Source organism: Armigeres subalbatus, chromosome 2, assembly GCF_024139115.2.
Source record: "Armigeres subalbatus isolate Guangzhou_Male chromosome 2, GZ_Asu_2, whole genome shotgun sequence".
NCBI lineage: Eukaryota > Metazoa > Arthropoda > Insecta > Diptera > Culicidae > Armigeres > Armigeres subalbatus.
The window spans coordinates 440,395,005-440,419,193 of record NC_085140.1 but is presented as its reverse complement, the minus strand read 5'-3'; the positions used below and the strand labels follow the sequence as shown (position 1 = coordinate 440,419,193).

Sequence of the window (24,189 nt, the reverse complement as noted above, 5' to 3'; positions counted from 1 at the left end):
CTGTTCCCAGCCCCAGTCTGCCCTGACGAACTGTTCCTGTTCCCGTTCTGTTCCCATCCTCACCCCACCTGTTCCCTGCTGTCCCCACCCCACTCCTGTTCCACTCAGCCTCCCAGCACCCTGTTCCTGTTCCACCCCACCTCCTGTTCCCCACCTGTTCCACTCCACCTGAGCTCCCCAGCCTCAAACCCCCACTCCAGCCCCACTGCCCCACCCACCCCCAGCCCAGCTCCCAGCTCCCTGTTCCTGCTCCCAGCCCTGGGCTCACCCCACCTCCCTGTTCAGCTCCCTGTACCCCACTGTTCCTCCTGCCCCAGACTCCACCCCACCAGCCTCCCTGTTCCAGCTCCTGGAGCTCCAGCCCCCACCTCACTGCCCAGGCGGGCAGGCCACCCCAGCCTCCACTGTTCCAGCCTGCACCAGCCCACTGTTCCTGTTCCCACCCCTCAGCCCGGAGCTGTTCAGGCCCCACCAGAGCTCGGGGCTGAACCGCCGGAGCTGTTCCCACCCCACCCCTGTTCAAATCCCTCAGTTCCCTGTTCAACGCTGTTCCCCACCAGCTGTCTGTCTGTTCCCAACCCTGTTCCTGTTCCCACCCCTGTTCCTGTCTGTTCCCTGTTCCACCCCTGTTCACTCCACCCAGCTCCTGTTCCCTGTTCCACCCCAGTTCCCACCCCTGTTCCAGCCCACCACCCCATCTCACCTGTTCCCTGTTCCCACCCCACTCCAGACCCCAGCCCTGCCACCACCCCACCTCCCACCCAGTTCCCCTGTTCCTCCCAGTCCAACTGGCCTCTGCCCTCAAAATTCCCCACTCCTCCCAGCTCCAGCCTCAGCTCCAGCCCCCACTCCACCCCTCACCCAGCCCCAGGCCTGTCTTAGCCCAGCCTCACTACTTTAGCTTAGCTTTTAGCTAGCTTTAGCTTAGCTTTAGCTTTAGCTTTTTAGCTTAGCTTTTAGCTTAGCTAGCTTAACTTTAGCTAGCTTTAGTTTTTAGCTTAGCTTAGCTTTAGCTTAGCTTTAGCTTAGCTTTAGCTTAGCTTTAGCTTAGCTTTAGCTTAGCTTTAGCTTAGCTTTAGCTTAGCTTTAGCTTAGCTTTAGCTTAGCTTTAGCTTAGCTTTAGCTTAGCTTTAGCTTTAAAAGACAAAGAAGGCAGAGAAAACAAAGAAGACCAATAAATATTGTTAGAAAAGCATGCAAAATTGTAACGTCTCATTCAATATTGGTATAAGAATCTAGCATTTTCGCATATGCCCAAACAATATTATTTTAACTGCCCCGAAAAAGGTTTCACCATACTGCCGCCACATGACACTCATAGGCGATGTCCCTGGAACAAACGAAATATTGTCTTTGATAACATCCATAAATTCATTGCCCTTGGTTTTATGCGGTTTCATCTTCCACTCCTAATAAATTTTTAGTCATAAAATAAGCAAAGAACACTTGATATAATTTGACGCCACAATACACGGTTCGGAGCCGCATCTCTCCATTTTTCCACAATCCATTTTCACTGGTCGTCCTAATACGCTTTATAATTTTCCAAATCACACTTCATTTTCCATCGGTCTTCCAGACGCACTTTGTGATTTTCCAAACCACAATCCATTTCCACTGGTCGTCCGGACGTGCTTTATGATTTTCCAAACTACAAATTATTTTCCAGCAGTCTTCCAGACACGCTTTGTGATTTTGAAAATCACAAACCATCTCCCAGTGACCCTTCACACGCGCTGTGTGGTTTTCCAAACCACAATCCATTTCCACTGGTCGTCCGGGCACACTTTATGATTTTCCAAACTTTAAATCATTTTCCAGCGGCGCCTTGTGATTTTTCAATGAATCGCCTGCTTTGAGCGTGCTTACAGCGGCACACTAGGAGTTAACTTTCTGAAATAGGAACTTTTCATGAAAAACTATTTGGTACCGGTTATGAAGGATGGTGTCCGCTACTAAGCCTACCAAATATGTTTTCGATTAAGGTGCTTAATTTCGAGTAATCGAACCGTAGATGCCTTTCGCCATACTGATTTCAGAAAGTTAACTCCTTCTGTGCCGCTGTAAGCACGCTCAAAGTAGGCGATTCATTCATTCACAACTTATTTTCCAGCGGACTTCCAGACGCGCTTTGTGATTTTCAAAACCACAATCCATTTCCAGCGGTCTTTCAGACGCGCTTTCTAGCAATACAAACAACTTTACTTTGTCTTGTAATTTTTTCAAACCATCTAATATATTACTGTTCGCAAATGAACCACTTGAATTCAACTCAACTTTTGAAATCAGCGTCAGGATCCAAAAGTTAACCTGCCAGGATCGCCAGAATGTGTGACTCCAAATGGCCGGATGAAAATGCGATGACAGCAGCTCTCCGTGGGCGCGTGTGCACGCCACGGAGATCTGACAAGAGAAGGGCGAGTCATGGCTTGCTGCTCGCGGATTACCACGCTAATGGTAACTTATTCAAACCCCGCATGTTGCCTTTTTTGTTATTCGTTCTCAATCCTGAATGTCCATGTCTGTACCACGAGGCGGAGATATTCCAACTCGTTGCCCACGACTTGCATCTTAAATAGTAGGTCAGAAACAACATACGCCCCTTGGCATTGGCTAAATGGACAGGTTTGCAGAGATTACCTTTCTTTGAGCGACTTCGCAAAAGACCTTTCGTTCATCTTCTTTTGTATAATCCTTCAATTTTGATCCTCTCGACATCGTTCTCAGTTTTATAGCTGGGGCATGATCGACTCGAGATGTCATGTTAAATATCTTGGCTGTGCATAAGCACAGCACATGTTTCGAAATGGACAAATTGATATGAAATTTGCGAAAAAGAATCCACGTGTCTAGACACTAGGAGGAGGAAGCTTCCTCCTACTCTCTAGATAGGCGTGATAACCCCAACACAACAAGACCACTTAAAGGTCACGTTTGCGGAAAAGCCATCAGAATCCGAGTACCAACCTCCACCGCGGTTAGCTCTCTTTTTTGCAAATTGAATATCTTTCGGATGCTTGATTTGTCCAATCTCTACATGTGCTTAACTGTTGTATATCCACAGTCAAGCGAGTGCACATTGTTTATTAAACGAGAGGATCGCTTTCCATGCCCCCAACAACAGGCTGGGCGACCGCACATGTAAGGCAATCAAACTCATCAAATGCTTTAGCCAAGCAAGCCTGTGGCACAGCAGAGTGCGATTGATTCGCATTCTATATCAGTCCGCCCAGCATGTTGTTGGGGGCATGGAGTGCGATCCTCTCGTATAATAAACAATGTGCACTCGCTTGACTGTGGATATACAACAGTTAAGCACATGTAGAGATTGGACAAATCAAGCATCCGAAAGATATTCAATTTGCAAAAAAGAGAGCTAACCGCGGTAGAGGTTGGTACTCGGTTTCTGATGGCTTTTCCGCAAACGTGACATTTAAGGCTCGATGCCCACGTAGCGTCATTTCAACGCAGAGTGCACGTGGCGTCAAAAAGACGCAGGTGTGCACCGGGAAAAAGCGGTAACGCAGCGTCACCACGCCGATGCACACCAGCGTTATTTTAACGCTGGGTGCACGTGGCGTTGAAAAACCGCTACGTGGGCATCGGCCCTAAGTGGTCTTGTTGTGTAGGGGTTATCACGCCTATCTAGAGAGTAGGAGGTTGAGGGTTCGAGTCCCTCCAAGACACGAGGATTTTTTTTCGCAAATTTCATATCAATTTGTTCATTTCGAAACATGTGCTGTGCATATGCACAGCCAAGATATTTAACAAAAAAATGGTTTTCGTACGGCCGAGTTGCCGAACAATATGCAATTAATCAAGATGTCATGTTGACCAGAATAATTGTATTGTTGACCAAAATAATTATTTTGTTGACCAAAACAATTTGAACAAAAAGTGCAATACCCATGCCAAAAATCAAGGTAAAAATCAATTACACCCACCCAAAAAAAAACTAGAAATATTCGCTCGCCTGGATCGCGATGCTCCGATTCACTTATAACTAGCAATTCTCATCTACAGGTACATTTGTGTCACATTAACTTGTGGAAATTTTGCGTAAATAATCTCATTCGGAGTTTCAGTACTATAGCAGATTTCATACAACCATGAAACGTGATATGATATTTTCATGTTTTCTCATTTCATTTCAGAGTTTACTGTCGACTTGCAAACGACCACCGCAGGACATATCGGTGAGTAAATTTGAGCACATTTGGCTCCTCTTATAAGAAATTCATGACACAACGTTTTAAGATTGTGTGAACTTATTTCACATAAGTGGAATATTTTTTGTGATGTAGGGCAGTTCTAAAAAAGCCAGATATTTGTTCAACTATTCAAAGGAATTAATTTAATAAACGTGTTTTCTTCTTTGCAGAAATTCATCAGCGACCTGCTGGACCGGGCGAAGACCCTTTGAGCTGGACTGGTCATTTCAGTTTAAATTTAATTTTAATTAAAAAATCTTCACAATTAAGGACACATTACACATATAAATATAAAAGAAAGGAAAAATAATATTAAAGAATAATCTTAATGGAACGTTTGCTAAGCTGCAATTGATTATGACGATGGAAGCGTATAGTAGCGTGCGTGCTTAACATTGAAAAATGAAGACAAAAAACGTAAATGATTGTGGTAATAGTACGCGAAATCTCTCTAATAGAAAACAAAAAATGATCAGGCACAGATTTTTCTTGACATATTTCATCAGTCATTGAGCATTGGTCACATTCGAACGACACTTCGCTAAATTTACGATACTTATAAGTGAATGTTGTTAGGTTTAATATAAGTTAAGCATTTGATTGACTTCCAAAACACGTGATTAAGATAAAAAAATGGTTTAGGAATCGTTTCTTTCTTGCTCACGCTGCCGGATGGTAGAATGAGAGACAGCACATACAAACATAAAGCGAAAACCATCAGTCGAAATATGTATGAGAAAGATTTGATTTTTCTCCAAAGAATAAATTTACCTTTAAGCACTTGTAGGATGTAGAAAAGTGAATCCAACTGTGAGCAGTAAACGTGGAAGCGATACAAATTAAGTTGTAAGTAATTTAATGTACTTGTTTTGTTAACTATTTACTTTTAAGTCGGTTTGCAAAATCTCCTACGATTATGTTACAAAGCATGGCTGATTGAATCCCTTATCCTTTCGAGACTCGCATGTTTATGGATCACTCACGCAGTCTCGCCGCTCTTGTAAACGACAAGCGGTTTTTTTTTCGAAAGTGTTGTACTTGTTACAACGGTACGAGTCCCGAAAGGGTGAATATCTCCTTATAATAATTCTTCGTTACATGCGAAATCCTAAATATTAGCTTGACGAATCGTAGGTCGTTTTGGCAGAATATGAACATGGTCTGTCGAAATGATCTAATGTTTGTAAAATTATTAGTTATCAAAAGAGAATGTCGTTTCCTATGTGTGATGTTTAGACTACTGTAATGACTACTTTCGTATACGTGTCACATATGATCGAACCCCTTATCTGGATGAGTTGATCCACAAAGACACTGCCAGGACGATTGACGCTGTTGCCATCTGTTGTACGATCTAAGCATTTGCTTCATGATTTGCTCAAAACAAATATACCTAAACGAAGAATGCATTGCACTTTCCCTTCAATTAGTATTTGCTTGAAACATTTTTTTAAATTCTGAAGAATGTCTGAATTAGAAAACCTCGAACAATTTCAAACTATTCATTCTTCTATTACTGCAAAAATGAGATTTTTGTATTCCAAGCAACATTTCTGGAGATACAAATGGAAGAAAAAGTCTCAAAATTTAAATCCTGTTAAGTTTCACCCGGTGCACGTGGTAGGAGCCACACATCATCCAAGATCGACAATTAGATATAAAAAAAGGATTTGCACTCACCCAAGCTCAAGGTTTAGTTTGTTGTTTGTACTTGACTCGGTTCCTAAGCTTCTTCCCATAGAATTGGTGATTTTTAATTATTTTTGCAGATTTAAAAGTCAATGTTTGAAATCCAGAGAAAAATGAACTGATGGTCAACAGAACAATAGCGAAAGTATCGTAAGACTTGTACTGCAGAATAGCAACTTGGAAAAAAGCTTTATCAACTCATAGGTTACAGAAAAAGAAATTGACAAACTTGCAAATATTCATTAATCGAAGCGCTTATTTAATGTTCTTCTAATCTTGATTTTGTTTTCCGCTTTAGTGATTTTGAATTAAATATGTATCCTAAAATCTACTGATATAGCATTTTCGTAAAGAATTGCCAATTTGCATCACATCATTATCATTGTGTCATCATATCATCAAATTATGTAGAAACAAAAAAAAGCTATGAAAAAGTAATCTTAAACTCAAGCACACCCAAACACATGTTACTTCCTCTTAAAAACAACAATATCAGTCTAATAGAGAAGCGATGTTTCGTAGTGTTTTCACTGTTCAAACTATTCGAATTATTATAAAACATCTATAGAAAGAGTGCGTATTTGAATTGAAAAAAAATGCAAAACAAGCCACAAATCTATCTTAACTGTATCTCTATGAGAAAAACACTCAACTAACATTCGATGGATAGACAAACAGACACATACATCCTCATCCCACAGAACCCCCTTGAGAATCCGTAATATTGCGGAAAAATAGATTAAACATAAAAACAGAGAGTGAAGCAACAATTACAAAAAAAAATCAATGGATAGGAAGAGAAGCGATTGCTTTAGCTTTTATCGAAAGAACAACAACAACAAAACAAAAACATGTAACAATAGGAAACGAAAATAAATACTAGGTGCCCTTTCGTGTAATGAAAGCCAAATAAAAATTGAAAAATATACGCTGTAAAATTCCATCATCCCGAAATCCTCTACACAAAGTTGTATTTTCTTCCAACTTCCCATGAACTTCACGGAAAACTGACTCTCTTAGATGAAATATCATCTGAGTAAAGTTTAGAGTTTCCTCGAAGCGCTGAAAGTAGTTTACATTTATATTGAGAGAACTGAAAGTTTTGTCCGATTAATGTTTAGGTCACCAAATTAAGTCGAATTTATTTTCAGTCAACACTGAATCAGCAGCGGGATACCAAAACTCTCGATTCGTCGCCACATCTCGCCATACTCGACTGCGCCCCACACTCGCCAAGTCGTTTTACCCGCTAGTCTACCCACCTAACTCGGTCCGTTTCCTCTACCAGCCGAATCTAGACTCTCTGGAGCGTATTTCTTTATTGAGGCTTCGCCGCCATGAGCCTCTGGGTCTGCCTCTGCTGCGATATCCCGTTGGGTTCCAGTCTAATGCTTGTTTACAGCTTTCATTTCCGCCCCTACATAGAGTGTGGCCGACCAAGCCCCACTTCCGATCCCGAATTTCTATTGCTATCGGCCTCTGGTAACAACGACGATGGAGCTCGATGTATGAGTTCCAGTTATGAGGCCACCAGGCCCGAATTATATACCGCAAGCATCTGTTGATGAACACATGCAGCCGTTGAGTGTTCTCCACTGATACACACCATGTTTCGCTGGCGTATAACCACCGACGTGTCACTGGCGCTCTTTGATTGTTCCACACTTTAACGGTCATGGGGGTGGGGTAGTGTTCGATGATTTTTCATTATGGCGTCGTGGGCAGCAAATTTGAATTATTTTCTATGGGGTGACACGTCGGTTCGTCGGTGGTATAACAGCACAAATTTCACGTTAGAGTTGAAAATTCGTATTGTGGTGCGTTCACTTATCTGCCTGTTTTTCCAGATATTTCTTAAACTCGCAAAGGCAGCCCTTGCATTCTTGATCCGTGCGCCTATGTCGATCTTGATACCGCCGTCTGACGCCATTTGGCTACCAAAATATTGGAAGCTTCTAACATTCTCCACTGGTTGCCCGGCTACTGTGAAACTGGAAGGGGTCACCGTGTTTACATCCAAAGATTTGGCTGAGCCTGGCAATATGGCCGGATCAACACCGTTACGTACTACTTCCAAGTATCCATATCCCAACGTATGACGTAACGGATCACACCTCGATGTGGATAGACGCGACTGTTCATTCGCAGTTTCGCTTTTGGTGCTGTTTTTGATACGTATCGGTCGAAATGACTAAAGAAATCGCGGTTAAAAACACGCTGGTCTTTCTGTTCCCCGAAAGTGCCAATGTGGTAGGTAATTCTAAACCGATTCTCTCATACAACAAGTTATACTCGATTAAATTGAAAACCGGAATACGGGACTATCGAAGTTGGATTTTTCTCGCAATCCGTACGTTAAACCAGGTTAAACCTAACTTCGCTAGTGGCGCGCTAGTCTAATTAGGGTCTAATTAGACTAGCGCACTACTAGCGAAGTTAGGTTTAAGGGGCAAGCCAGAGTAAACGCGACGTGCGATGCGACGCGACGCGACATTGCAATTTGACAGCCTGTTGATAATGATTGTTATTCTTTTGCGTGAGTCGCATCGCGTCGCATCGCTCGTCGCGTTTACTCTGGCTTGCCCCTAACATACACACGGTTAGAAAAATATACCTAATTTTAGGTACTTTTTTCCCTTGCATCCCTTCCTCTTTCATTTGGTGTCATAAAATGAAGAGCAAAACTACTCTACAAGGGCATTAAGGTGTAAGAACCCAACGTTAAGTAATCGCATGCTTAAAAAAGTTAATTAAAATTAACCTAAGTTTTGGTTAGTTTCTATTCAAAATTAAGTATATTTTGCTTAATAATTAGTCAATTTTACTAAATTTCAAGAAAAAATTACTTAATTTTGGGTTCCCACACTAAACCCCCGATTTGAGTGAAAAGTACCTAATATTAAGTACTTTTTTCTAACCGTGCAGATTGCGAGAAAAATCTAGCTTCGATAGTCCCCCATTTCGGTTTTCAACTTGACTAGCGATACATTCCCTCCTTAGCCGTGCGGTAAGACGCGTGGCTACAAAGCAAGACCATGCTGAGGGTGGCTGGGTTCGATTCCCGGTGCCGGTCTAGGCAATTTTCGGATTGGAAATTGTCTCGACTTCCCTGGGCATAAAAGTATCATCGTGTTAGCCTCATGATATACGAATGCAAAAATGGTAACCAGGCTTAGAAACCTCGCAGTTAATAACTGTGGAAGTGCTTAATGAACACTAAGCTGCGAGGCGGCTCTGTCCCAGTGTGGGGATGTAATGCCAATAAGAAGAAGAAGAAGAAGAAGCGATACATTCGACAGAGAATAAAGCGTAGTTGATCACTATTGAATTTCATAACGATTGCGCATTAAAAAAAAAGGTAAATACTAATTACTAAATATTAAAATAGTTATGAAACATAGCCTAATTAAATTAAATATAGCATGCCATAAAATGCCTTGCAAGTATGATACAGTATACCCCCGCTGATCCGACAAATGTATGGCCGGACCTGGGTGCTGCGGATAGAGCCGCTTTTCTGCTCTCAAGCGAGTAGCGGCATATTTTGAAATCAATCCTATAAGCAGAATTATTTTGCAGTTCTCCGGCTGTCAAACATTTCCCGCTCTTCGAATTTCTCTTTCCATGCTGCATGAAGGCGTACGAATGCGCGAGAGTCTACATGACTTTACGATGGTTTACATACATTCCTGCTCCAATCAGCTGCTGAATCTCGTGAAATCTCGTAACGAGTGCTTTTTAATTGCATTCCTACTAATTATCCACTCGAAATATAATGTGAATATATTTGTTACAAAGAATGCAGAACTCAAACTAAGTTTATTTTTATTTTTCCCCCAAATAATAACAATACTTCTCAATATAAGATCTAAAACGAACATAACCACAATCTTCAATGTTTGGCTCCGGCATAATAGAAAATTTTGGCTTCAGTTTGACCTGGGTGCTGCGGATAGAGCCGCTTTTCTGCGCTCAAGCGAGTAGAGGGATATTTTGAAATCACTCCCATAAACAAAATTATTTTGCAGTTACTCGGCTGTCAAACATTTCCCGCTCTTTGAATTTCTCTTTCCACGCTGCATGAGGGCGCACAAATGCGCTAGACTCTACATGACTTAACAATTGTTTACATACATTCATGCTCCAATCAGCTGCTGAATCTCAAGAAATTTTGTAACGAGTGCTTTTTAGATGCATTCCTACTAATTTTCCACTTGAAATATAATGTGAGAATATTTGTTACAAAGAATACAAAACTCAAGAAAAGTTTATTTTAATTTTGTCCCCAAATAATAACAATACTTCTCAATATTAGATCAGAAACGAACATAACCACAATCTTCAATGTTTGGCTCCGGCACAATAGGAAATTTTGGCTTCAGTTTGACAACCAAATCGATTCTATCCGCATTACCCAGAGTTTGACAACCAAATCGATTCTATCCGCACCACCCAGGGCCGGACTATCGGGGTTTCTCTCGTTAATCCGACTGTCAAATCCATATGATACTGTACAGTATCCCCCCGCTTATCCGGACCTCGCTAGTCCGACGACTCGTTAGTCCGGATCTCGCTAATTCGGAATTTTCCGGATTAAAAAGTATCAACACCCATTTAAACACATTATGCTGTCAGTTTTCAAATTTGTGCTGTGATTTTGTTTTGGTTCATTTGTATGGATTTGACAGTCGGATTAACGAGAGAAACCCCGATAGTCCGGCCATACATTTGTCGGATCAGCGGGGGTATACTGTACTTATATGAACCATGCAAGCTCTTCTACTCAATTTAGTACACGACTTTAGTACCACAATTGAATCGCAAGCTTTGATTGCATGCAAGTTACGACGCATAACGCTGTAACGTTTCTGCAGCTTTCTGGTATAATAAAAAAGCTTCAGCATTTCCCCGAATTTCCCGATAATGATTTTTGATTGTTTGATTGGTGTCCACCGATAGCTCAGACAGGGAAATTCGGCCGGTAATTCGGATGGTTCGGCGTTTTGAAACGGCTCACGAAAAACACTTCCGATTTGCTTAAGGTTTGCTTTATTACTCAATTTGAATTGGTACAGTGTTGCTGGTAATGATTAAACAAAAATGCAATTTTACACAACAAAAAAAAAGATGAAAGTAACAAATTAAAATTAACCCAACGTTTTACCGTTCATTCACCCCCCGTTGATAATTCAGTTTCAACAGAAGGCATCAAAGCAATTCCCGCTCGGAAAGATCTCCTAGAAGTCTCCCGTGATATCTCTGAGACAAAAAAATGAGTCTCCTAGACTTTTTTCTACGATGTCTAGAACCTGTCAGACCTCAAATCCGCCTCAAATGCAACAACCGTTTCAACCGGTGTCTACCTCAAATTTTAGACGAGTAAACCGTTTGAACCGGAAAGGATTTGACATATCGGTTCTCTTAGATGACGCAGAGATATCTCCTAGACATGGGTACTACAGCTCTACTAGATTTTTACTAGATATGGTTGAGAAATGGGTACCTCGATTCTTCTTAGTGTTCTTTTTATTATTTTTTTAATTTTCGATTTGATAACAAACTTGTTTTAAACATATTTACTTTAGTTTTATTTTAATTTCTATTTAATATTTGTACATTTCTAATGTATAAATAATAAAATAACGGAATTTGCCATCTGCTTCATTGACAGCCGAAGTTTGTTTAATTCAACGAGCACTGGAACCCCCTGTTGTGGAAATCCTCCTATAAAACGGTTCCTTATTCCCGGCTCTGCTGAGAAGAAAAGGACAAAAAACGATTCATTTTAATGGAGTTCGGAAGAAAGGAAGGTATCCTGTAATAGTTTTAGCAATATATGGATTTATTGGAATGGATGAAACAATTTTCGGAATTGTGAGAAGACTTCTAGAAATTCCTGAACAAATTCTCCGAAGGAATCCCAATAAGTGTTCAAATGAAATCGCGAATAACAAGTATCCCGGAAACATTCATCTACTTCCGTTTCCTTCCGGAATCCAATTGAAATTCCTCCTGGAATTCGATCAAGGCACCTTCGGAATCCAGTGCAAAATATTTCTTAAGACCCGTTGGGATTTTTTTTAATCCACACGGGATTCCATCTGGAAATCAATAAATAATAGCAAATTTTAGTCTGAAAACCTGTCTGAGGAAATGCAGAGCGGATTCTTTAAAGCGGTTTCATGCGGAAATTGTGGGCGGTTTCATTCGGGAACTCTGTCGATTCCTTTGGTGATTTTGGATAGATTCATTCGAGAATTATGATCGGATTCCTTCAGGAAATTCAGGCAGATTCTTTCGAGAATTATGGGCAGAGTCCATCGAAGATTGGCTTTCCGAAAATTCAGATTCCTGGAGTAATGCTAAGCGGTTTCCTTTGGAAATTCTGGGCCGTTCATTCGGAAATCATTGGCACATTCATTTGAAAAAAGTAAAGCAGATTCCTCCGTGAAATTCGGAGTGATTTTTCAAAGAGTTCTGTATGGATTGAATAAGGAAATTCCACATGAAGTATGAGCGGATTACTTTGTGAATCCTGGGCGGGTTCCTTCAAGAATCGTAGGCAGATTCCTTTAGGAATTTTGGGTGGTTCATTCGAAAATCACGAGAAGATTTCTTTGGTGAATTCTAGAGAAAACATTATTAATTAAATAGAGAATTCTTGTTGAATCTCTTCGAGAATTATGAGCGGAATCTTATGTAGACGGAATCTTTTAGAAATTTTGGGTGGTTTCCCTCAAGAATCCTGAGCGGCTTCCTTCGGGAATGTTGATTCCTACAGAAATTTTGGGCGGTTTCAATTGGGAAATCTTGGCAAGTTCCTTTGGAAATATTGGGCTGATTTCTTCGATGAATCTGAGCAGATTCTTTCGGGAAGTTTGACCAGATTCCATCGATCACTTTAATCAGATTTCTTACCCTTGCTGGCGGCCTCGGTATAGTTCCAGTTGTCCCGGGTATTTGGATTGGCGCCGGCTTCCAGGAACAAGCGAACGACATCGGAATGACCAAACGAACACGCATTATGCAGCGGGTGAAGTCCTCCATCGTCTCGGGCCTGGATCGATATACCGTTGGTGAGCAGCAATTCAACCACTTCCCGGCGACCGTAACCTGTGAAAAAAAGATGGCGACAACAAAAAGCGCGGAAGAAAGTGGTCTAAACCGATTCAACTGATTAGCAGTGATGAAGGTGTAGAGGTAAACAAACACACTCGCAAAAATCCGAGGGCAAAATACACTTGGTTCGAACCCAAACTTATTTTGAAACTTGACTACGGTGGTTTGTGTCCTAACGAGGTAGATTCCTGTTCGCTTTTAGACATCCTTCCGTGCGGGAATCTTGGACACAGCTCGTTTATATTCACCTCCTGCGGTTTTGACTGTCACCACACGAACAACATCGTCGTCACCCGGATGGACAGCTGCAATTCGTCCAAGTTTCCATTGCTGCGGCGGTTGATTTTCCTCGATCAATAAGACCAATGCACCGACCTTGAAACTTGTGTTCACCTTCGTGTTCCACTTTTGGCGGCCTTGCAGATGATGCAGATATTCGCTTGACCACTTGCGCCAGAAGTGCTGCTGCATTTGTTGAACGTGTTTATATCGATCAAGTCGTCCCACCTTCTCATCTTCGTAAGACGGTACTGGTAAAGCTACCCCAGAACGACCGATCAAGAAATGAGACGGAGTCAAACGGAGTAGTCGCTGGGATCGTCTGACATTGGACACAATGGTCGCGAGTTGAGAATGGCCTCCGTTTGAGCGAGGAAGGTGGTCATCTCCTCGTAAGTAAGTCGGGTTTCACCCACAACCCTTTTGAGGTGATATTTCATTGATTTCACCCCCGCTTCCCAAAACCCACCGAAGTGTGGGCTTCTGGGGGGAATGAAATGCCAGCGGATACATTTTGCTCTACAATATTCCTTTACTTTCAGTTGGTGTTGCTGGTCTTCGAACAGTTGCCTGAGAGCTGCCAATTCGTGATTTGCCCCGACAAAAGTAGTGGCGTTATCGCTGTGTATATCACTCGGCAAACCACGACGACTGGAAAATCGCTTTAGCGCCGCAATGAAGTTGTCGGTCGACAAACTGGAGACCACCTCGAAATGGATGGCCTTAACGACCAGGCAAACAAACACAACTACGTACCCTTTGTACAGCTTTGTACTACGGCCTCCAAGTTTCAGCATAAATGGACCGGCATAGTCTATTCCTACCTTGGAGAATGGCGGTGACGGATTGACTCTACAGCCGGGAAGGTTACCCATGTACTGGATGCCCGGTATGGGACGCTGGCGTGCACACACCTGACACAACGTAACCACCTTTTTAATCAACTGCTTAGCATGGACAGGCCAATAACGTTCACGAACGATTGCTAAAAGCCCGTTCTGGCCGACGTGAAAATGTTCTTGATGCAGCCCACGAACAATGGATTCGGTGATGTGATGCTTCTGTGGTAGGAGCACCTGGTGCTTGCCATCATACGGAATAGAAGAATATTTTAAACGACCACCAACTCGTATTAACCCATCGTCGTCCACAAAGAGTGCCAGATTTCGGTACGCGTGTTGCTGAACGGAGTTCGATTTTAGTGACTTCAAAACATCTCCGTAAGATTCGCGTTGGACAAGCAATAATAAAGATTTCTCAGCCCTCATAATCTCGACGACAGTAATATCACCAGACACCTGTTTCTCACCTTACAATCGATATACCGATGAATATACGCCCACGCTCTCTGGATCCTTCTATAACTGCTGAGTCTGTTGAGCACTATCGTCGGTTTCACCTTCACAACTGACAACACCACTGATGGTTTTAGTTCAGGTAGCATCAATTCATCAAACGATTCAGGTTCACATGACGTGAGCTGTATTTCCCAAAGCATTTGTGCACCGCACCACCACAATTGTTTTTGCAGCAGATCTTCGGGCAGCTCACCCCTTGATATTACATCAGCAGAATTATCTTCGGATCGTATGTAACCCCACTGATAAGATTGCGTGATCTCCAAAATTGCAGCAACACGGTTAGCTACGAACGGATTTAGCGCTAGAGGTGATTTCTTAAGCCAGCACAGAACTATTTGGGAATCACACCACAGTTTCACATTATCAAAACTCATCTTTGTTGCAGCTATTACCTTCTGCATCAATTCCGCCAGAAGCTTCGCACCACACAACTCGAGTCGTGGTATCGTCATCGGCTTGAGAGGAGCCACACGTGATTTGCTGGCCACCAGGTTGACATAGACCTTCCCACTCGAAGTGATACTCCGTACATAAACGACAGCTCCATAGGCCCGCTTCGAGGCATCCGAGAAACCATGAAGCTCTACAGTAGTCACGTCTCCTTGAGTTACACAACGAGGTTTGCGCATTTGATTCACAACTGGGAGTTGTTGCCGAAATCGATACCATGTTCTCAACAGTTCCTCTGGAAGATCCTGATCCCAGTCAAGACCCAATCGCCAAATGTCCTGCATTATTAACTTGGCATACACGACAATAGGACCTAAAAATCCAAGCGGGTCAAAAGTTGTCCAATTTCCGACAACACCTTGCGTTTAGTTGGCACCCCATTGCAATCATTAGCTGTAGTAGCACGGAACGTGAAATAATCATCCTGGGGTTCCATATCAATCCCAAAGTCTTGATGCTGTTGTTGCTGAGGCCGGCTTCGTCAAAGCTAACCTGCTGCTCTTGGAGATGCTTGGGAATTGCATTCAACACATCCACACTGTTTGAACAAAATTTGTGTACTTCGAAGCCACCACGACGCAACAATTCCGATAGCTCCGAAAAGATTCGAATAACTTCTTCGACAGACGAACCACCAGTCAAAAAATCGTCGATATAACTGTCATCCTGGATAACTTTCCTTCCGAGTGAAAATTCTTCGCCTTCGTCACTGGCCAGTTGAATCAACACCTTCGTCGCTTGGTATGGTGAACTAGCTACGCCATATGTTACAGTTTGCAGCTCATATACCTTCAGATGCCCTTCACTGTCCCACCACAGAATTTGTTGGTATTTGCAATCATCTTTATGCAGCCGCACCTGTCGATACATTTTTGAAATATCGGCGGTCAACACCACCGGGTGGACGCAGAATCGGAGTATGATCGTTGCGATGTCATTTTGCACCGTGGGTCCAACTAAGAGCGTTTCATTGAGCGAGAGGCCTGAACTGGTTTTCGCTGACGCATCAAAGACCACTCTTGTTTTCGTCGTTGAACTGGAAGCCTTATAAACAGCGTGGTGTGGAATAAAGTAACCACGACCAACCGAATATTCAGCCGCTTCCGTCATATGACCCAGTGATAAATACTCGGATAGAAAATTGTAGTACTCACCACGCTTAGTTGGATACTTAGCAAGTTGGACCATCAGTCTAGTTAGCCGCTTTCTGGCCACTTCAAAGGAATCACCTAGTTGATGTTCCATACCATTAAATGGTAGTCGCACGACATATCGCCCAGATTCTTCGCGGTAATGAGTGTCCTTGAAATGCTGTTCAACTAAATCTTCAGCTGCAGTTGTAGCGGTCTCCATTTGTACACTTTCCAGTTCCCAGAATCTTGACATTGTGCGGTTGAGTAACTCCTCATTCCGACAAGTTGACAACCACGACGAGACGACTGGGATTTCCTGATGGATACTGATCCTGCCACGACCCATCCTAATTCCGTTTCCGCTAACGTTACGTTGTCGATGCCGAGCTTCAATCGGCCGTTTTTGACTATGTCGAAAAACAATTCGTTTCCGATGATCATGTCTATTTCACCAGGTGAAGAAAATAGAGGATCAGCAAATCTTAGTCCGGATGGAATTGGCCAGTATCGGGTGTCTATCTCTAGAACCGGTAGGCTCGACGTTACTCGAGGGACGACAAGAAAATCCAACGGTGACGTGGCGAAGGAATTAACACAGGACTGGAGCCGTGTTTCTAACTGGTACTTCACTCGTGTTTCCATGCTGTTCAAGCCGCTGATAGGAAAATCCACAGCAATCATTTTTAACTGAAGCTTGCTGGCCAGCTTCTCGGTTATGATATTGCTGTCGGATCCGGAATCCAGTAGAGCGCGACATTTGACAATCGTATTGCCCCTTCCCGCTACTAATACTTGTGCCGTGGAGAGATCTACTTGCTGTTTAGCACCATGGACATTAGCACAAATAGTGGTTGCATTGCTGCGCGGCTCTGGGGTTTTCTTTTGTGCTTGCTCCTCCGATTCCGCTGAACGCTCTTCGTTATCTTCTTCATTGCTTGGATTCGCATCTCGACGGGGCTCGTTGTAGTGAAGCAAGCTGTAATGCTTGCGACCGCACCCTTTCACTTTGCAGCCCTGCTCCGACGGACAGTTGATGACGCGATGTCTGGACTTGAGACAGTTAAAGCACAGTGTTGCTTTAGTTACAACTGTTTTTCGCTCATGTAGGGGCATACCTTGGAATTTCGGACAACGATAAATCGAGTGCTCTGCTTTGCAGCATGGACATATTTCCTTTGCAACTTGTACGAATGAGTTAGATGGCACGTGCAGCTTCTGATTTACTGGTTGTCGCTTCACTGGACCTGATACTCCCGTATGCACTGGGGGCTGTTGTAACCGATTAGTGCGCTGAAGTACACGTCCGCGTTCGCGCAAGAACTCGATGAATTCATCAAATTCAGGAAGATTGCCACTACCCAACTTTGTTTCCCATTGCTCTTGGGTCTCCTTATCCAGTTTTTTGTATAGGATGTTGACTAGTATGAGCTCCGACAATCCTTCGATGGGTAACCCATGTCCGTGCAATGCATCTGTATGTTTTACACACACCTCAACGAGCTTCGATAGGGACTTACCACGGTTATCCTTTGTGATGTTCGGGCAATCCATAATGGCGTCGATGTGGGTGTCCATAATCAGGCGTTTGTCTTCATAGGCATCCTCCAAAATCTTCCAGGCGGAGGCATAATCACTGTTGTTAACTTCCTGGTCGATTTTATCTTTCGCATCGCCGGTTAGCGAGTTTCGAAGATGCAAGATCTTCATGGCATCAGTTTCGTTTATGTACCGGGCCATGATACTCTGGAACAAGCTTTTGAAGCTATACCAGTTGTCAAGAGTCCCATTGAAGGTTGGAAACGGAGCCTGTAGGTGAGGAACTGGAGCCTGCACATACACCGGTGCCACCTGGGCCTGTTGTGGGAGTGGCGCAACCGGAACATTCTGGAGCTCTTGGACTTTCAGCTGTTGCACTTGGTCAATCCGCGTCTGTAGCTTGACGTAGATTTCGTTATGCAGCTCTTCGAAGTTGGAATATTCGACACGCAGCTCATTCCGCTGTTCCCTCGGCAGAAGGCTGATCATTTCGGAATACACTTTTTCGAACTCATCTGATGCCCGGCGTAAAGTCTCTACGTGAAGCTTAAGCAGATGAACGCTGATACCTTCTTCTTGCAGCGCAGCATTCATTCGCAGCAACTTCTCGGTTAGAAGTGCCTGCCGATCGGATAAAATCTCCAAGCTTTGGGCCATTCTGCGCTTTGTATTCAGCGCCTGCTGTGCTTGTTTCTGTTGGGCTATAGTTGGAAAATGTTGAGCCTCCTCGTCTTCTCTGCTATGGGATCCTGTAAGCGCGTCCAGAATATTTCTACGTTGAACGCTACTTAACGGTCTACGAGGGGTTTCACTGTCACTCATTGAATTCTTTTGCCTCTTCGTTGGCCACAATTCCACACACGATTCGAACACACTGCTTCCTCGGATTGTTCGCACGCCAAAATGGCGTCGATTTTACACTCGCGAATTAGAAATCGCTCAACACAAATTCCAAAATGGCGACCCAAACCTTCGTTCCATGGGTACGGCGGGTACAATATATTCTCGGATTGTTCACACGCCAAAATGGTGACTATTTTGCATACGCGACGTTGAAATCGACCGACACTCTTTTTTCCAAGATGGCGTTCCAATCCCTCGTGCCACGGGCACGACTGATACACTTTTTCTAGAACTGTTCACTCGCCAAAATGGCGTCTATTTTGCACACGCGACGTTGATACCACTCGAAACTGTTTTTACAAAATGGCGACCGCCCAATCTCGTGCCACGGACACGTTTGGTACAATCCACTTTTATAACTGCTCTCTGCCAAGATGGCAATTTCCGGCTTTATTGTGCCACGGGCACACCGGAAATTAGGCCTTACGGAAATTAGTACACGGTACTAACCACACGACTCGCGAACGCCGGAAACCACGAAAACCGTCCGATGATCCGGTTCGAAGGACCAAAAAATGTCCACCGATAGCTCAGACAGGTGATGATGATGATGGTTTGTTTTTGAGGGATATTAACTCAGGCGGTCATTCATCCCTACAGCTCAGACAGGGAAATTCGGCCGGTAATTCGGATGGTTCGACGTTTTGAAACGGCTCACGAAAAACACTTCCGATTTGCTTAAGGTTTGCTTTATTACTCAATTTGAATTGGTACAGTGTTGCTGGTAATGATTAAACAAAAATGCAATTTTACACAACAAAAAAAAGATGAAAGTAACAAATTAAAATTAACCCAACGTTTTACCGTTCAATTGGGTTGTTTAAGGTCACTCCTGACGGAATCCAAGTTTGAAAGTGCTCGCGTTTTCGGGGGCACACCACTCGATACGGAAGCAACGCACAACTGTCATTTTTATTTTTTCACGCATGCTGCGACGCAGCAAAGCTAAATCAACAAAAATGACAGTTGTGCACCGCCTATTATTAAAAGTTCAAATCTAGCGTAATAATTTTCGTACAATGCTGAAATTAAAGTCGATTGTTCAGCATAAGTAAGCAAACTATCTACAGATGTTTCATCCCCATGGGCGTTGTGGTTCTCTCAATTCGTGTTCTTGAAAAATCACTAGAAATAGCACGTGGTTTCCAAGATGGCCGATTTGTGGCTTTGTTGTATAACCACCTTAATAAAGCACGGGGGCCCTCCTTAGCCGTACGGTAAGACGCGCGGCTACAAAGCAAGGCCATGCTGAGAGTGGCTTGGTTCGATTCCCGGTGCCGGTCTAGGCAATTTTCGGATTGGAAATTGTCTCGACTTCCCGACATCGTGCTAGCCTCATGATATACGAATGCAAAAATGGTAACCTGGCTCGCGGTTAATAACTGTGGAAGTGCTTAATGAACACTAAGCTGCGAGGCGGCTCTGTCCCAGTGTGTGGATGTAATGCCAATAAGAAGAAGAATAATGCACGAGAAAGGCACAATCACTGCTAGGTGGATCAATCTAGTTTTTTGACCTAGAACTACGTCTGTCTTTTCAATATTGGGGTACACTTTACGATTGCACAAAATCGAAAAACGTCACGAAAATATGATAGACTTTGATCGTTGATATCTCAGCCGTTTCTCGATGGATTTTTGATTTTCTTGGACCATTCAATCAAGGAAGAGTCAACGCTTCATACCCGATGTACACTGAAGTCGTTTTTTACGCGGTTCTTTTTAAACAAATCGCTTTTTATGCGATTTTTTTCACACGAATTTCGGGAGTTCCGCGGTTTATTCAGTTTATTATGGGATTTACCCAGTTTTTTTACGTTGTTTTTTTCACGCGGCCCATATCCTCCGCGTAAAAACCGACTCCAGTGTGTTACAATATTTATGTAAGATAATATTTACTAGTGAAAACTTGCTAACAGTCAATCGGTTTCGGAAAATTAGTTAATCTTGTAAGTGCAGCGCAAGCTTCTTCTTCCATAGCACTACATTCCAACTGGAACATGGCCTGCTTTTTAAATTAGTAATTAGCAAAAAAATAGAATTTTTTTAGTTATTAATTGAAGGCTTTCTATGCCCACCATTGCATTAGTATGCATCTTGTGTGGCAAATACAATGGATACACTATGCCAAGGGTGTCGAGAATCTTCCTCTAGAGGTGAGCCAGCCAAGGGCTGAAAACCTCTCAAATAAAGACATAAAAAAATCTTCCTCACCCGAAAACATCCTAGATCGGATCGAGAATCGATCTCGCTATCTCCAGATTTTGCGCCTTTGTTCGCAACGCTAACTGGAGACCTCAAGCCAGCATAGATGTCAAATATTGCAACTTACAGGGTTTTTAACTGGTGCAGTTCGTTTCTGCTAACTTACACGCAAATTTTCTCTCAAAAGCTTGGAAGCGTTTGACGGCAGCTTCCGGCTTACATCTATTGATGCCATTAGAGGGGCTCGTAATCTTCTTCGCTGCTGCAGTGGATGCGTTCTGGGAAACTTTCTTTAGCTCGTTTATGCTAATTTCTAGGTGTCTGCCGGAGTAAACGCAAAGCTCGACTCAACTCACGTGAAGGAATAATAATTCTTATGAATATACTAGTCGACCCGGCAGACGTTGTCCTGCATAGTAGGCGTAAATGCGTGTTGTGAACTGCCTATGCGAAATTCTCATACGAATCTTTGTTTTAGTTTTTTACTATTTACTCAACTTTGCTTATGATTTTCACATTGGGAAATACATATCATATAAACCCGTCGGAAACTATAACGAATGAAACTGCTGAAGGAATGAAGAAAATCCGTCCAGCCGTTTTCGAGTTATGCGGATACGAACACAGACCATTTCATTTTTATTATATAGATTGTCAAATTTCTTTGACGCGTCTACTATGTCTTCCTCCAAAGGATGACTATCAAACGCCGTTGGCAGTCCAGCTTTCACGATGGGCTTTTCTGTAATGAGCCACGGGGTGTTTAGATAGACTTAGTGGCGGGTGCTTAGTCTAAGTATCTGCTCCAGTTTGCGTCGGTTATGGTTGCAGCGGTACACTATAAGCCAGGATTGTGCAGAATCATTCTCATACGATAATTATTGGAATTATCATTTGATAACTTCTCAGGTGTGAAACGTAGGCGAGTTGTTATCGTCGATAACTTTTAAAATTTTGGAATCGATTCATTTTAATGTAAACTTAACTAACAACAATTTAATGTGAACAATGAATTTCAATCGGAATCGAATGATTGACATTGTGTTTTGGTGTTACGTAGGAAAATAAGCTCAACAGTAGCATATACCAATGCTGCGAATCGAAGCTTTTATCAATCGATAATTTGGATATGTGATCGCTTGAGAGTGTTTCTCATACTCGATTATTAAAAAAAAAATATTTTTATCTTCCTTTTCAAATGTTGTTTTAAAAATGATATACATCATCAAACAACGAAAACAGATTCACCCAGGGCTTGAAAAAATGCTTGCTTTGATCGAACGGAAGAGTCGAAAACCTGTACATTACACATAGCTACGTAGTTCAACGTCACCTTTGCGTATCCAGTTTTCCGCGAGCGGTAATGGCCGCCAGTTTGCCTGCGGGTTAGTCTCTGATTTGACGTTTCTGGAGGTCAACTGCACCCACCATTCTAGTATTTTGATCAATGTGGTATATAAGAAGGCTTTAATTCACTGAATCAGCACCTTCTTATATGCCACATTGGTCAAAATTCTCGGAGCGGTGGGTGCAGTTGACCTCCAGAAACGTCAAATCAGAGACTGACCCGCAGGCAAGCTGGCGGCCATTACCGCTCGCGGAAAACTGGATAACCTGATTGGGCTGGACCTTGAAGTTTTTCTTTCTATTTCATCATTCTTCAAATATTTCTAGATATTCAGCCTGTAGATGCAGTTTTACCATGAAAATTATTTATTTCGTTCAAGAATCGATCTATCATAAACAATGTTGATTTCTTATTCAACTAACTAAATTCCCTAGTTTCCAATCGCAGTTACCCCTAAACGAAATGTACTTTCTGATAATGATGCTGTATTTAAAATGAATATCTACAATACGTCGATACTCTTTGCACAAGTCCGATTTGTCGAACGATAGATGATTTTCTACTAAGTGCAAAATATTTGCTAATAGATAAAAACAACAACTAATTTCCATGTTAAGCTTTGATTCTAGTTTTTGAGAGCAGCCTCCTCTCGGCTGTGGTAGACGGCTTCCGACGGGGATACTCCACTGGCTGCCATCAGCATCTCCGTTTCTATGTTCGTTAGAGCATTCTGATACTCGGTGATCTCGAGCGCTTCCCACTCTGCTTTGAAGGCAGCTTTGGGATCCTGCGGCATGGCTACCGCTGCTCCGGACATCTGGTCTTGCATGGTTTGCGTCTGATCAGCGGCTGAAATGTTAGAAATTTAATTTTAATACGAAAATTATTTCAAGCTTTTAGTGGAATGAATTTACTTGTCATAAGACGAGTTTGTACAATTCCATTTAATTCCACTTCTTTATTGTATCTTTGACATCTCAAAGGTACAATGAAGTAGTGGAATTTATGGAATTGTACAAACTCGTCTTATGACAAATAAATTTTGTTTAAATGACTCAAACTGCGAGTTCAAAAATGTTTTGATAACTATTTAACTTACCATTGTTCTCTCCCAAAACCAATGTATAAATACTTCTCAAGCCGAACACGTTCAAAAAGTACCATGACGCGGATGATACCCAGGCCGCATCCAGCGAGGCCAGTTCGATACCCCGCTGCAGCATCGGCTTGAAGCGCAGCGTCAACGGGAAGGGCACCTTCGTCGTCACGAACCCGGAGAACATCCAATTGATCCAGCCACCGATCACTATCATCGGCAGTACGTTGATGAAGTTACCCTTGACCATGTCGGACAACATCGCGGTCGAGTTCGGACTGGGCGGGGCTCGTTTCTGTGTTTTGAAGTAACCCGTTTCCTCGTTGTTGAAGTAATGCCGTCTCATGGCGAACGATTGCGGGGTGAGGTATTTGCCGTTCTCGCGGAGGAGCCGCGCACGGATCATTGCCTGACTGTTTAATCAATGTTACAACATTGCAAATAATACAAAATTCATATTCACATTTTACCTGTCCTGAATTTGTGTCAATTCGACCTTCTTCTGGGATGATATTAATATCGAAAAGTAGTGGCGGATGATTCCTACCAGAAAGGTGATAACCACAATCGGCAGAAACACCCAACCTCGGATGTGCGGATCGATGAGCAACTCTGCCATGTTTTTGGTGCACCACGTATTGCTTTGAATCTAGCAGCTTATAAAATGGGTTTACACTTTCAAAATCTAGCAAAATTTATCACAAAATTTCGGAAATTAAATTTCAGTCGAAATGATCCGAGGTGAAAAAATTAATTTTTGACAGATCACCCATCCGTCATCGAAAATGTGAATCGATGAACGGAATGTCACAGAAGATCGACGAAGTCTGTTTGTTTCTGAAATACTGGCATCCCTGAGC

The 24,189-nt window shown here is 42.7% G+C and overlaps 3 protein-coding genes across 7 annotated transcripts in view; 1 reads left to right on the top strand and 2 right to left on the bottom strand.

Moving 5' to 3' along the window:
• The window catches only part of LOC134213660 (protein phosphatase 1 regulatory subunit 14B), a 212,633-nt gene extending 205,807 nt beyond the window's left edge, over window positions 1-6,826 (top strand). For all 5 annotated transcript variants that reach the window (XM_062692915.1, XM_062692914.1, XM_062692911.1 and 2 more), the window contains exons 5-6: window positions 4,155-4,196; window positions 4,382-6,826. In XM_062692915.1, the coding sequence (XP_062548899.1) occupies window positions 4,155-4,196; window positions 4,382-4,423 (84 nt within the window). In that variant the 3' untranslated portion in view covers window positions 4,424-6,826. The remainder of the gene's footprint in view (window positions 1-4,154; window positions 4,197-4,381) is intronic.
• Window positions 6,827-16,428: 9,602 nt separating this feature from the next.
• LOC134210395 (uncharacterized) lies at window positions 16,429-18,435 on the bottom strand. Its single transcript, XM_062686446.1, has one exon. It carries the CDS (start codon window positions 18,433-18,435, stop codon window positions 16,429-16,431), a length of 2,007 nt encoding a protein of 668 aa, XP_062542430.1.
• Window positions 18,436-22,575: 4,140 nt separating this feature from the next.
• On the bottom strand, window positions 22,576-24,113 carry LOC134218097 (ER membrane protein complex subunit 3). Its single transcript, XM_062696967.1, has 3 exons — window positions 23,800-24,113; window positions 23,333-23,742; window positions 22,576-23,082 (listed from the first exon to the last, which is right to left on the bottom strand). Exons 1-3 carry the CDS (start codon window positions 23,946-23,948, stop codon window positions 22,859-22,861), a joined length of 783 nt encoding a protein of 260 aa, XP_062552951.1. The 5' UTR covers window positions 23,949-24,113; the 3' UTR covers window positions 22,576-22,858.
• Window positions 24,114-24,189: the final 76 nt, after the last annotated feature.

What these genes read in the sequence shown, in the direction of transcription:
- LOC134210395 (XM_062686446.1), bottom strand. Translation starts at nt 18,435, where the DNA reads ATGGCCCAAAGCTTGGAGATTTTATCCGATCGGCAGGCACTTCTAACC.
- LOC134218097 (XM_062696967.1), bottom strand. Translation starts at nt 23,948, where the DNA reads ATGGCAGAGTTGCTCATCGATCCGCACATCCGAGGTTGGGTGTTTCTG. An exon ending in TTGACACAAATTCAGGACAG is followed by an intron (nt 23,743 to 23,799) that starts GTAAAATGTGAA and finishes TTGATTAAACAG; the next exon opens with TCAGGCAATGATCCGTGCGC. An exon ending in GGTTTTGGGAGAGAACAATG is followed by an intron (nt 23,083 to 23,332) that starts GTAAGTTAAATA and finishes CTAACATTTCAG; the next exon opens with CCGCTGATCAGACGCAAACC.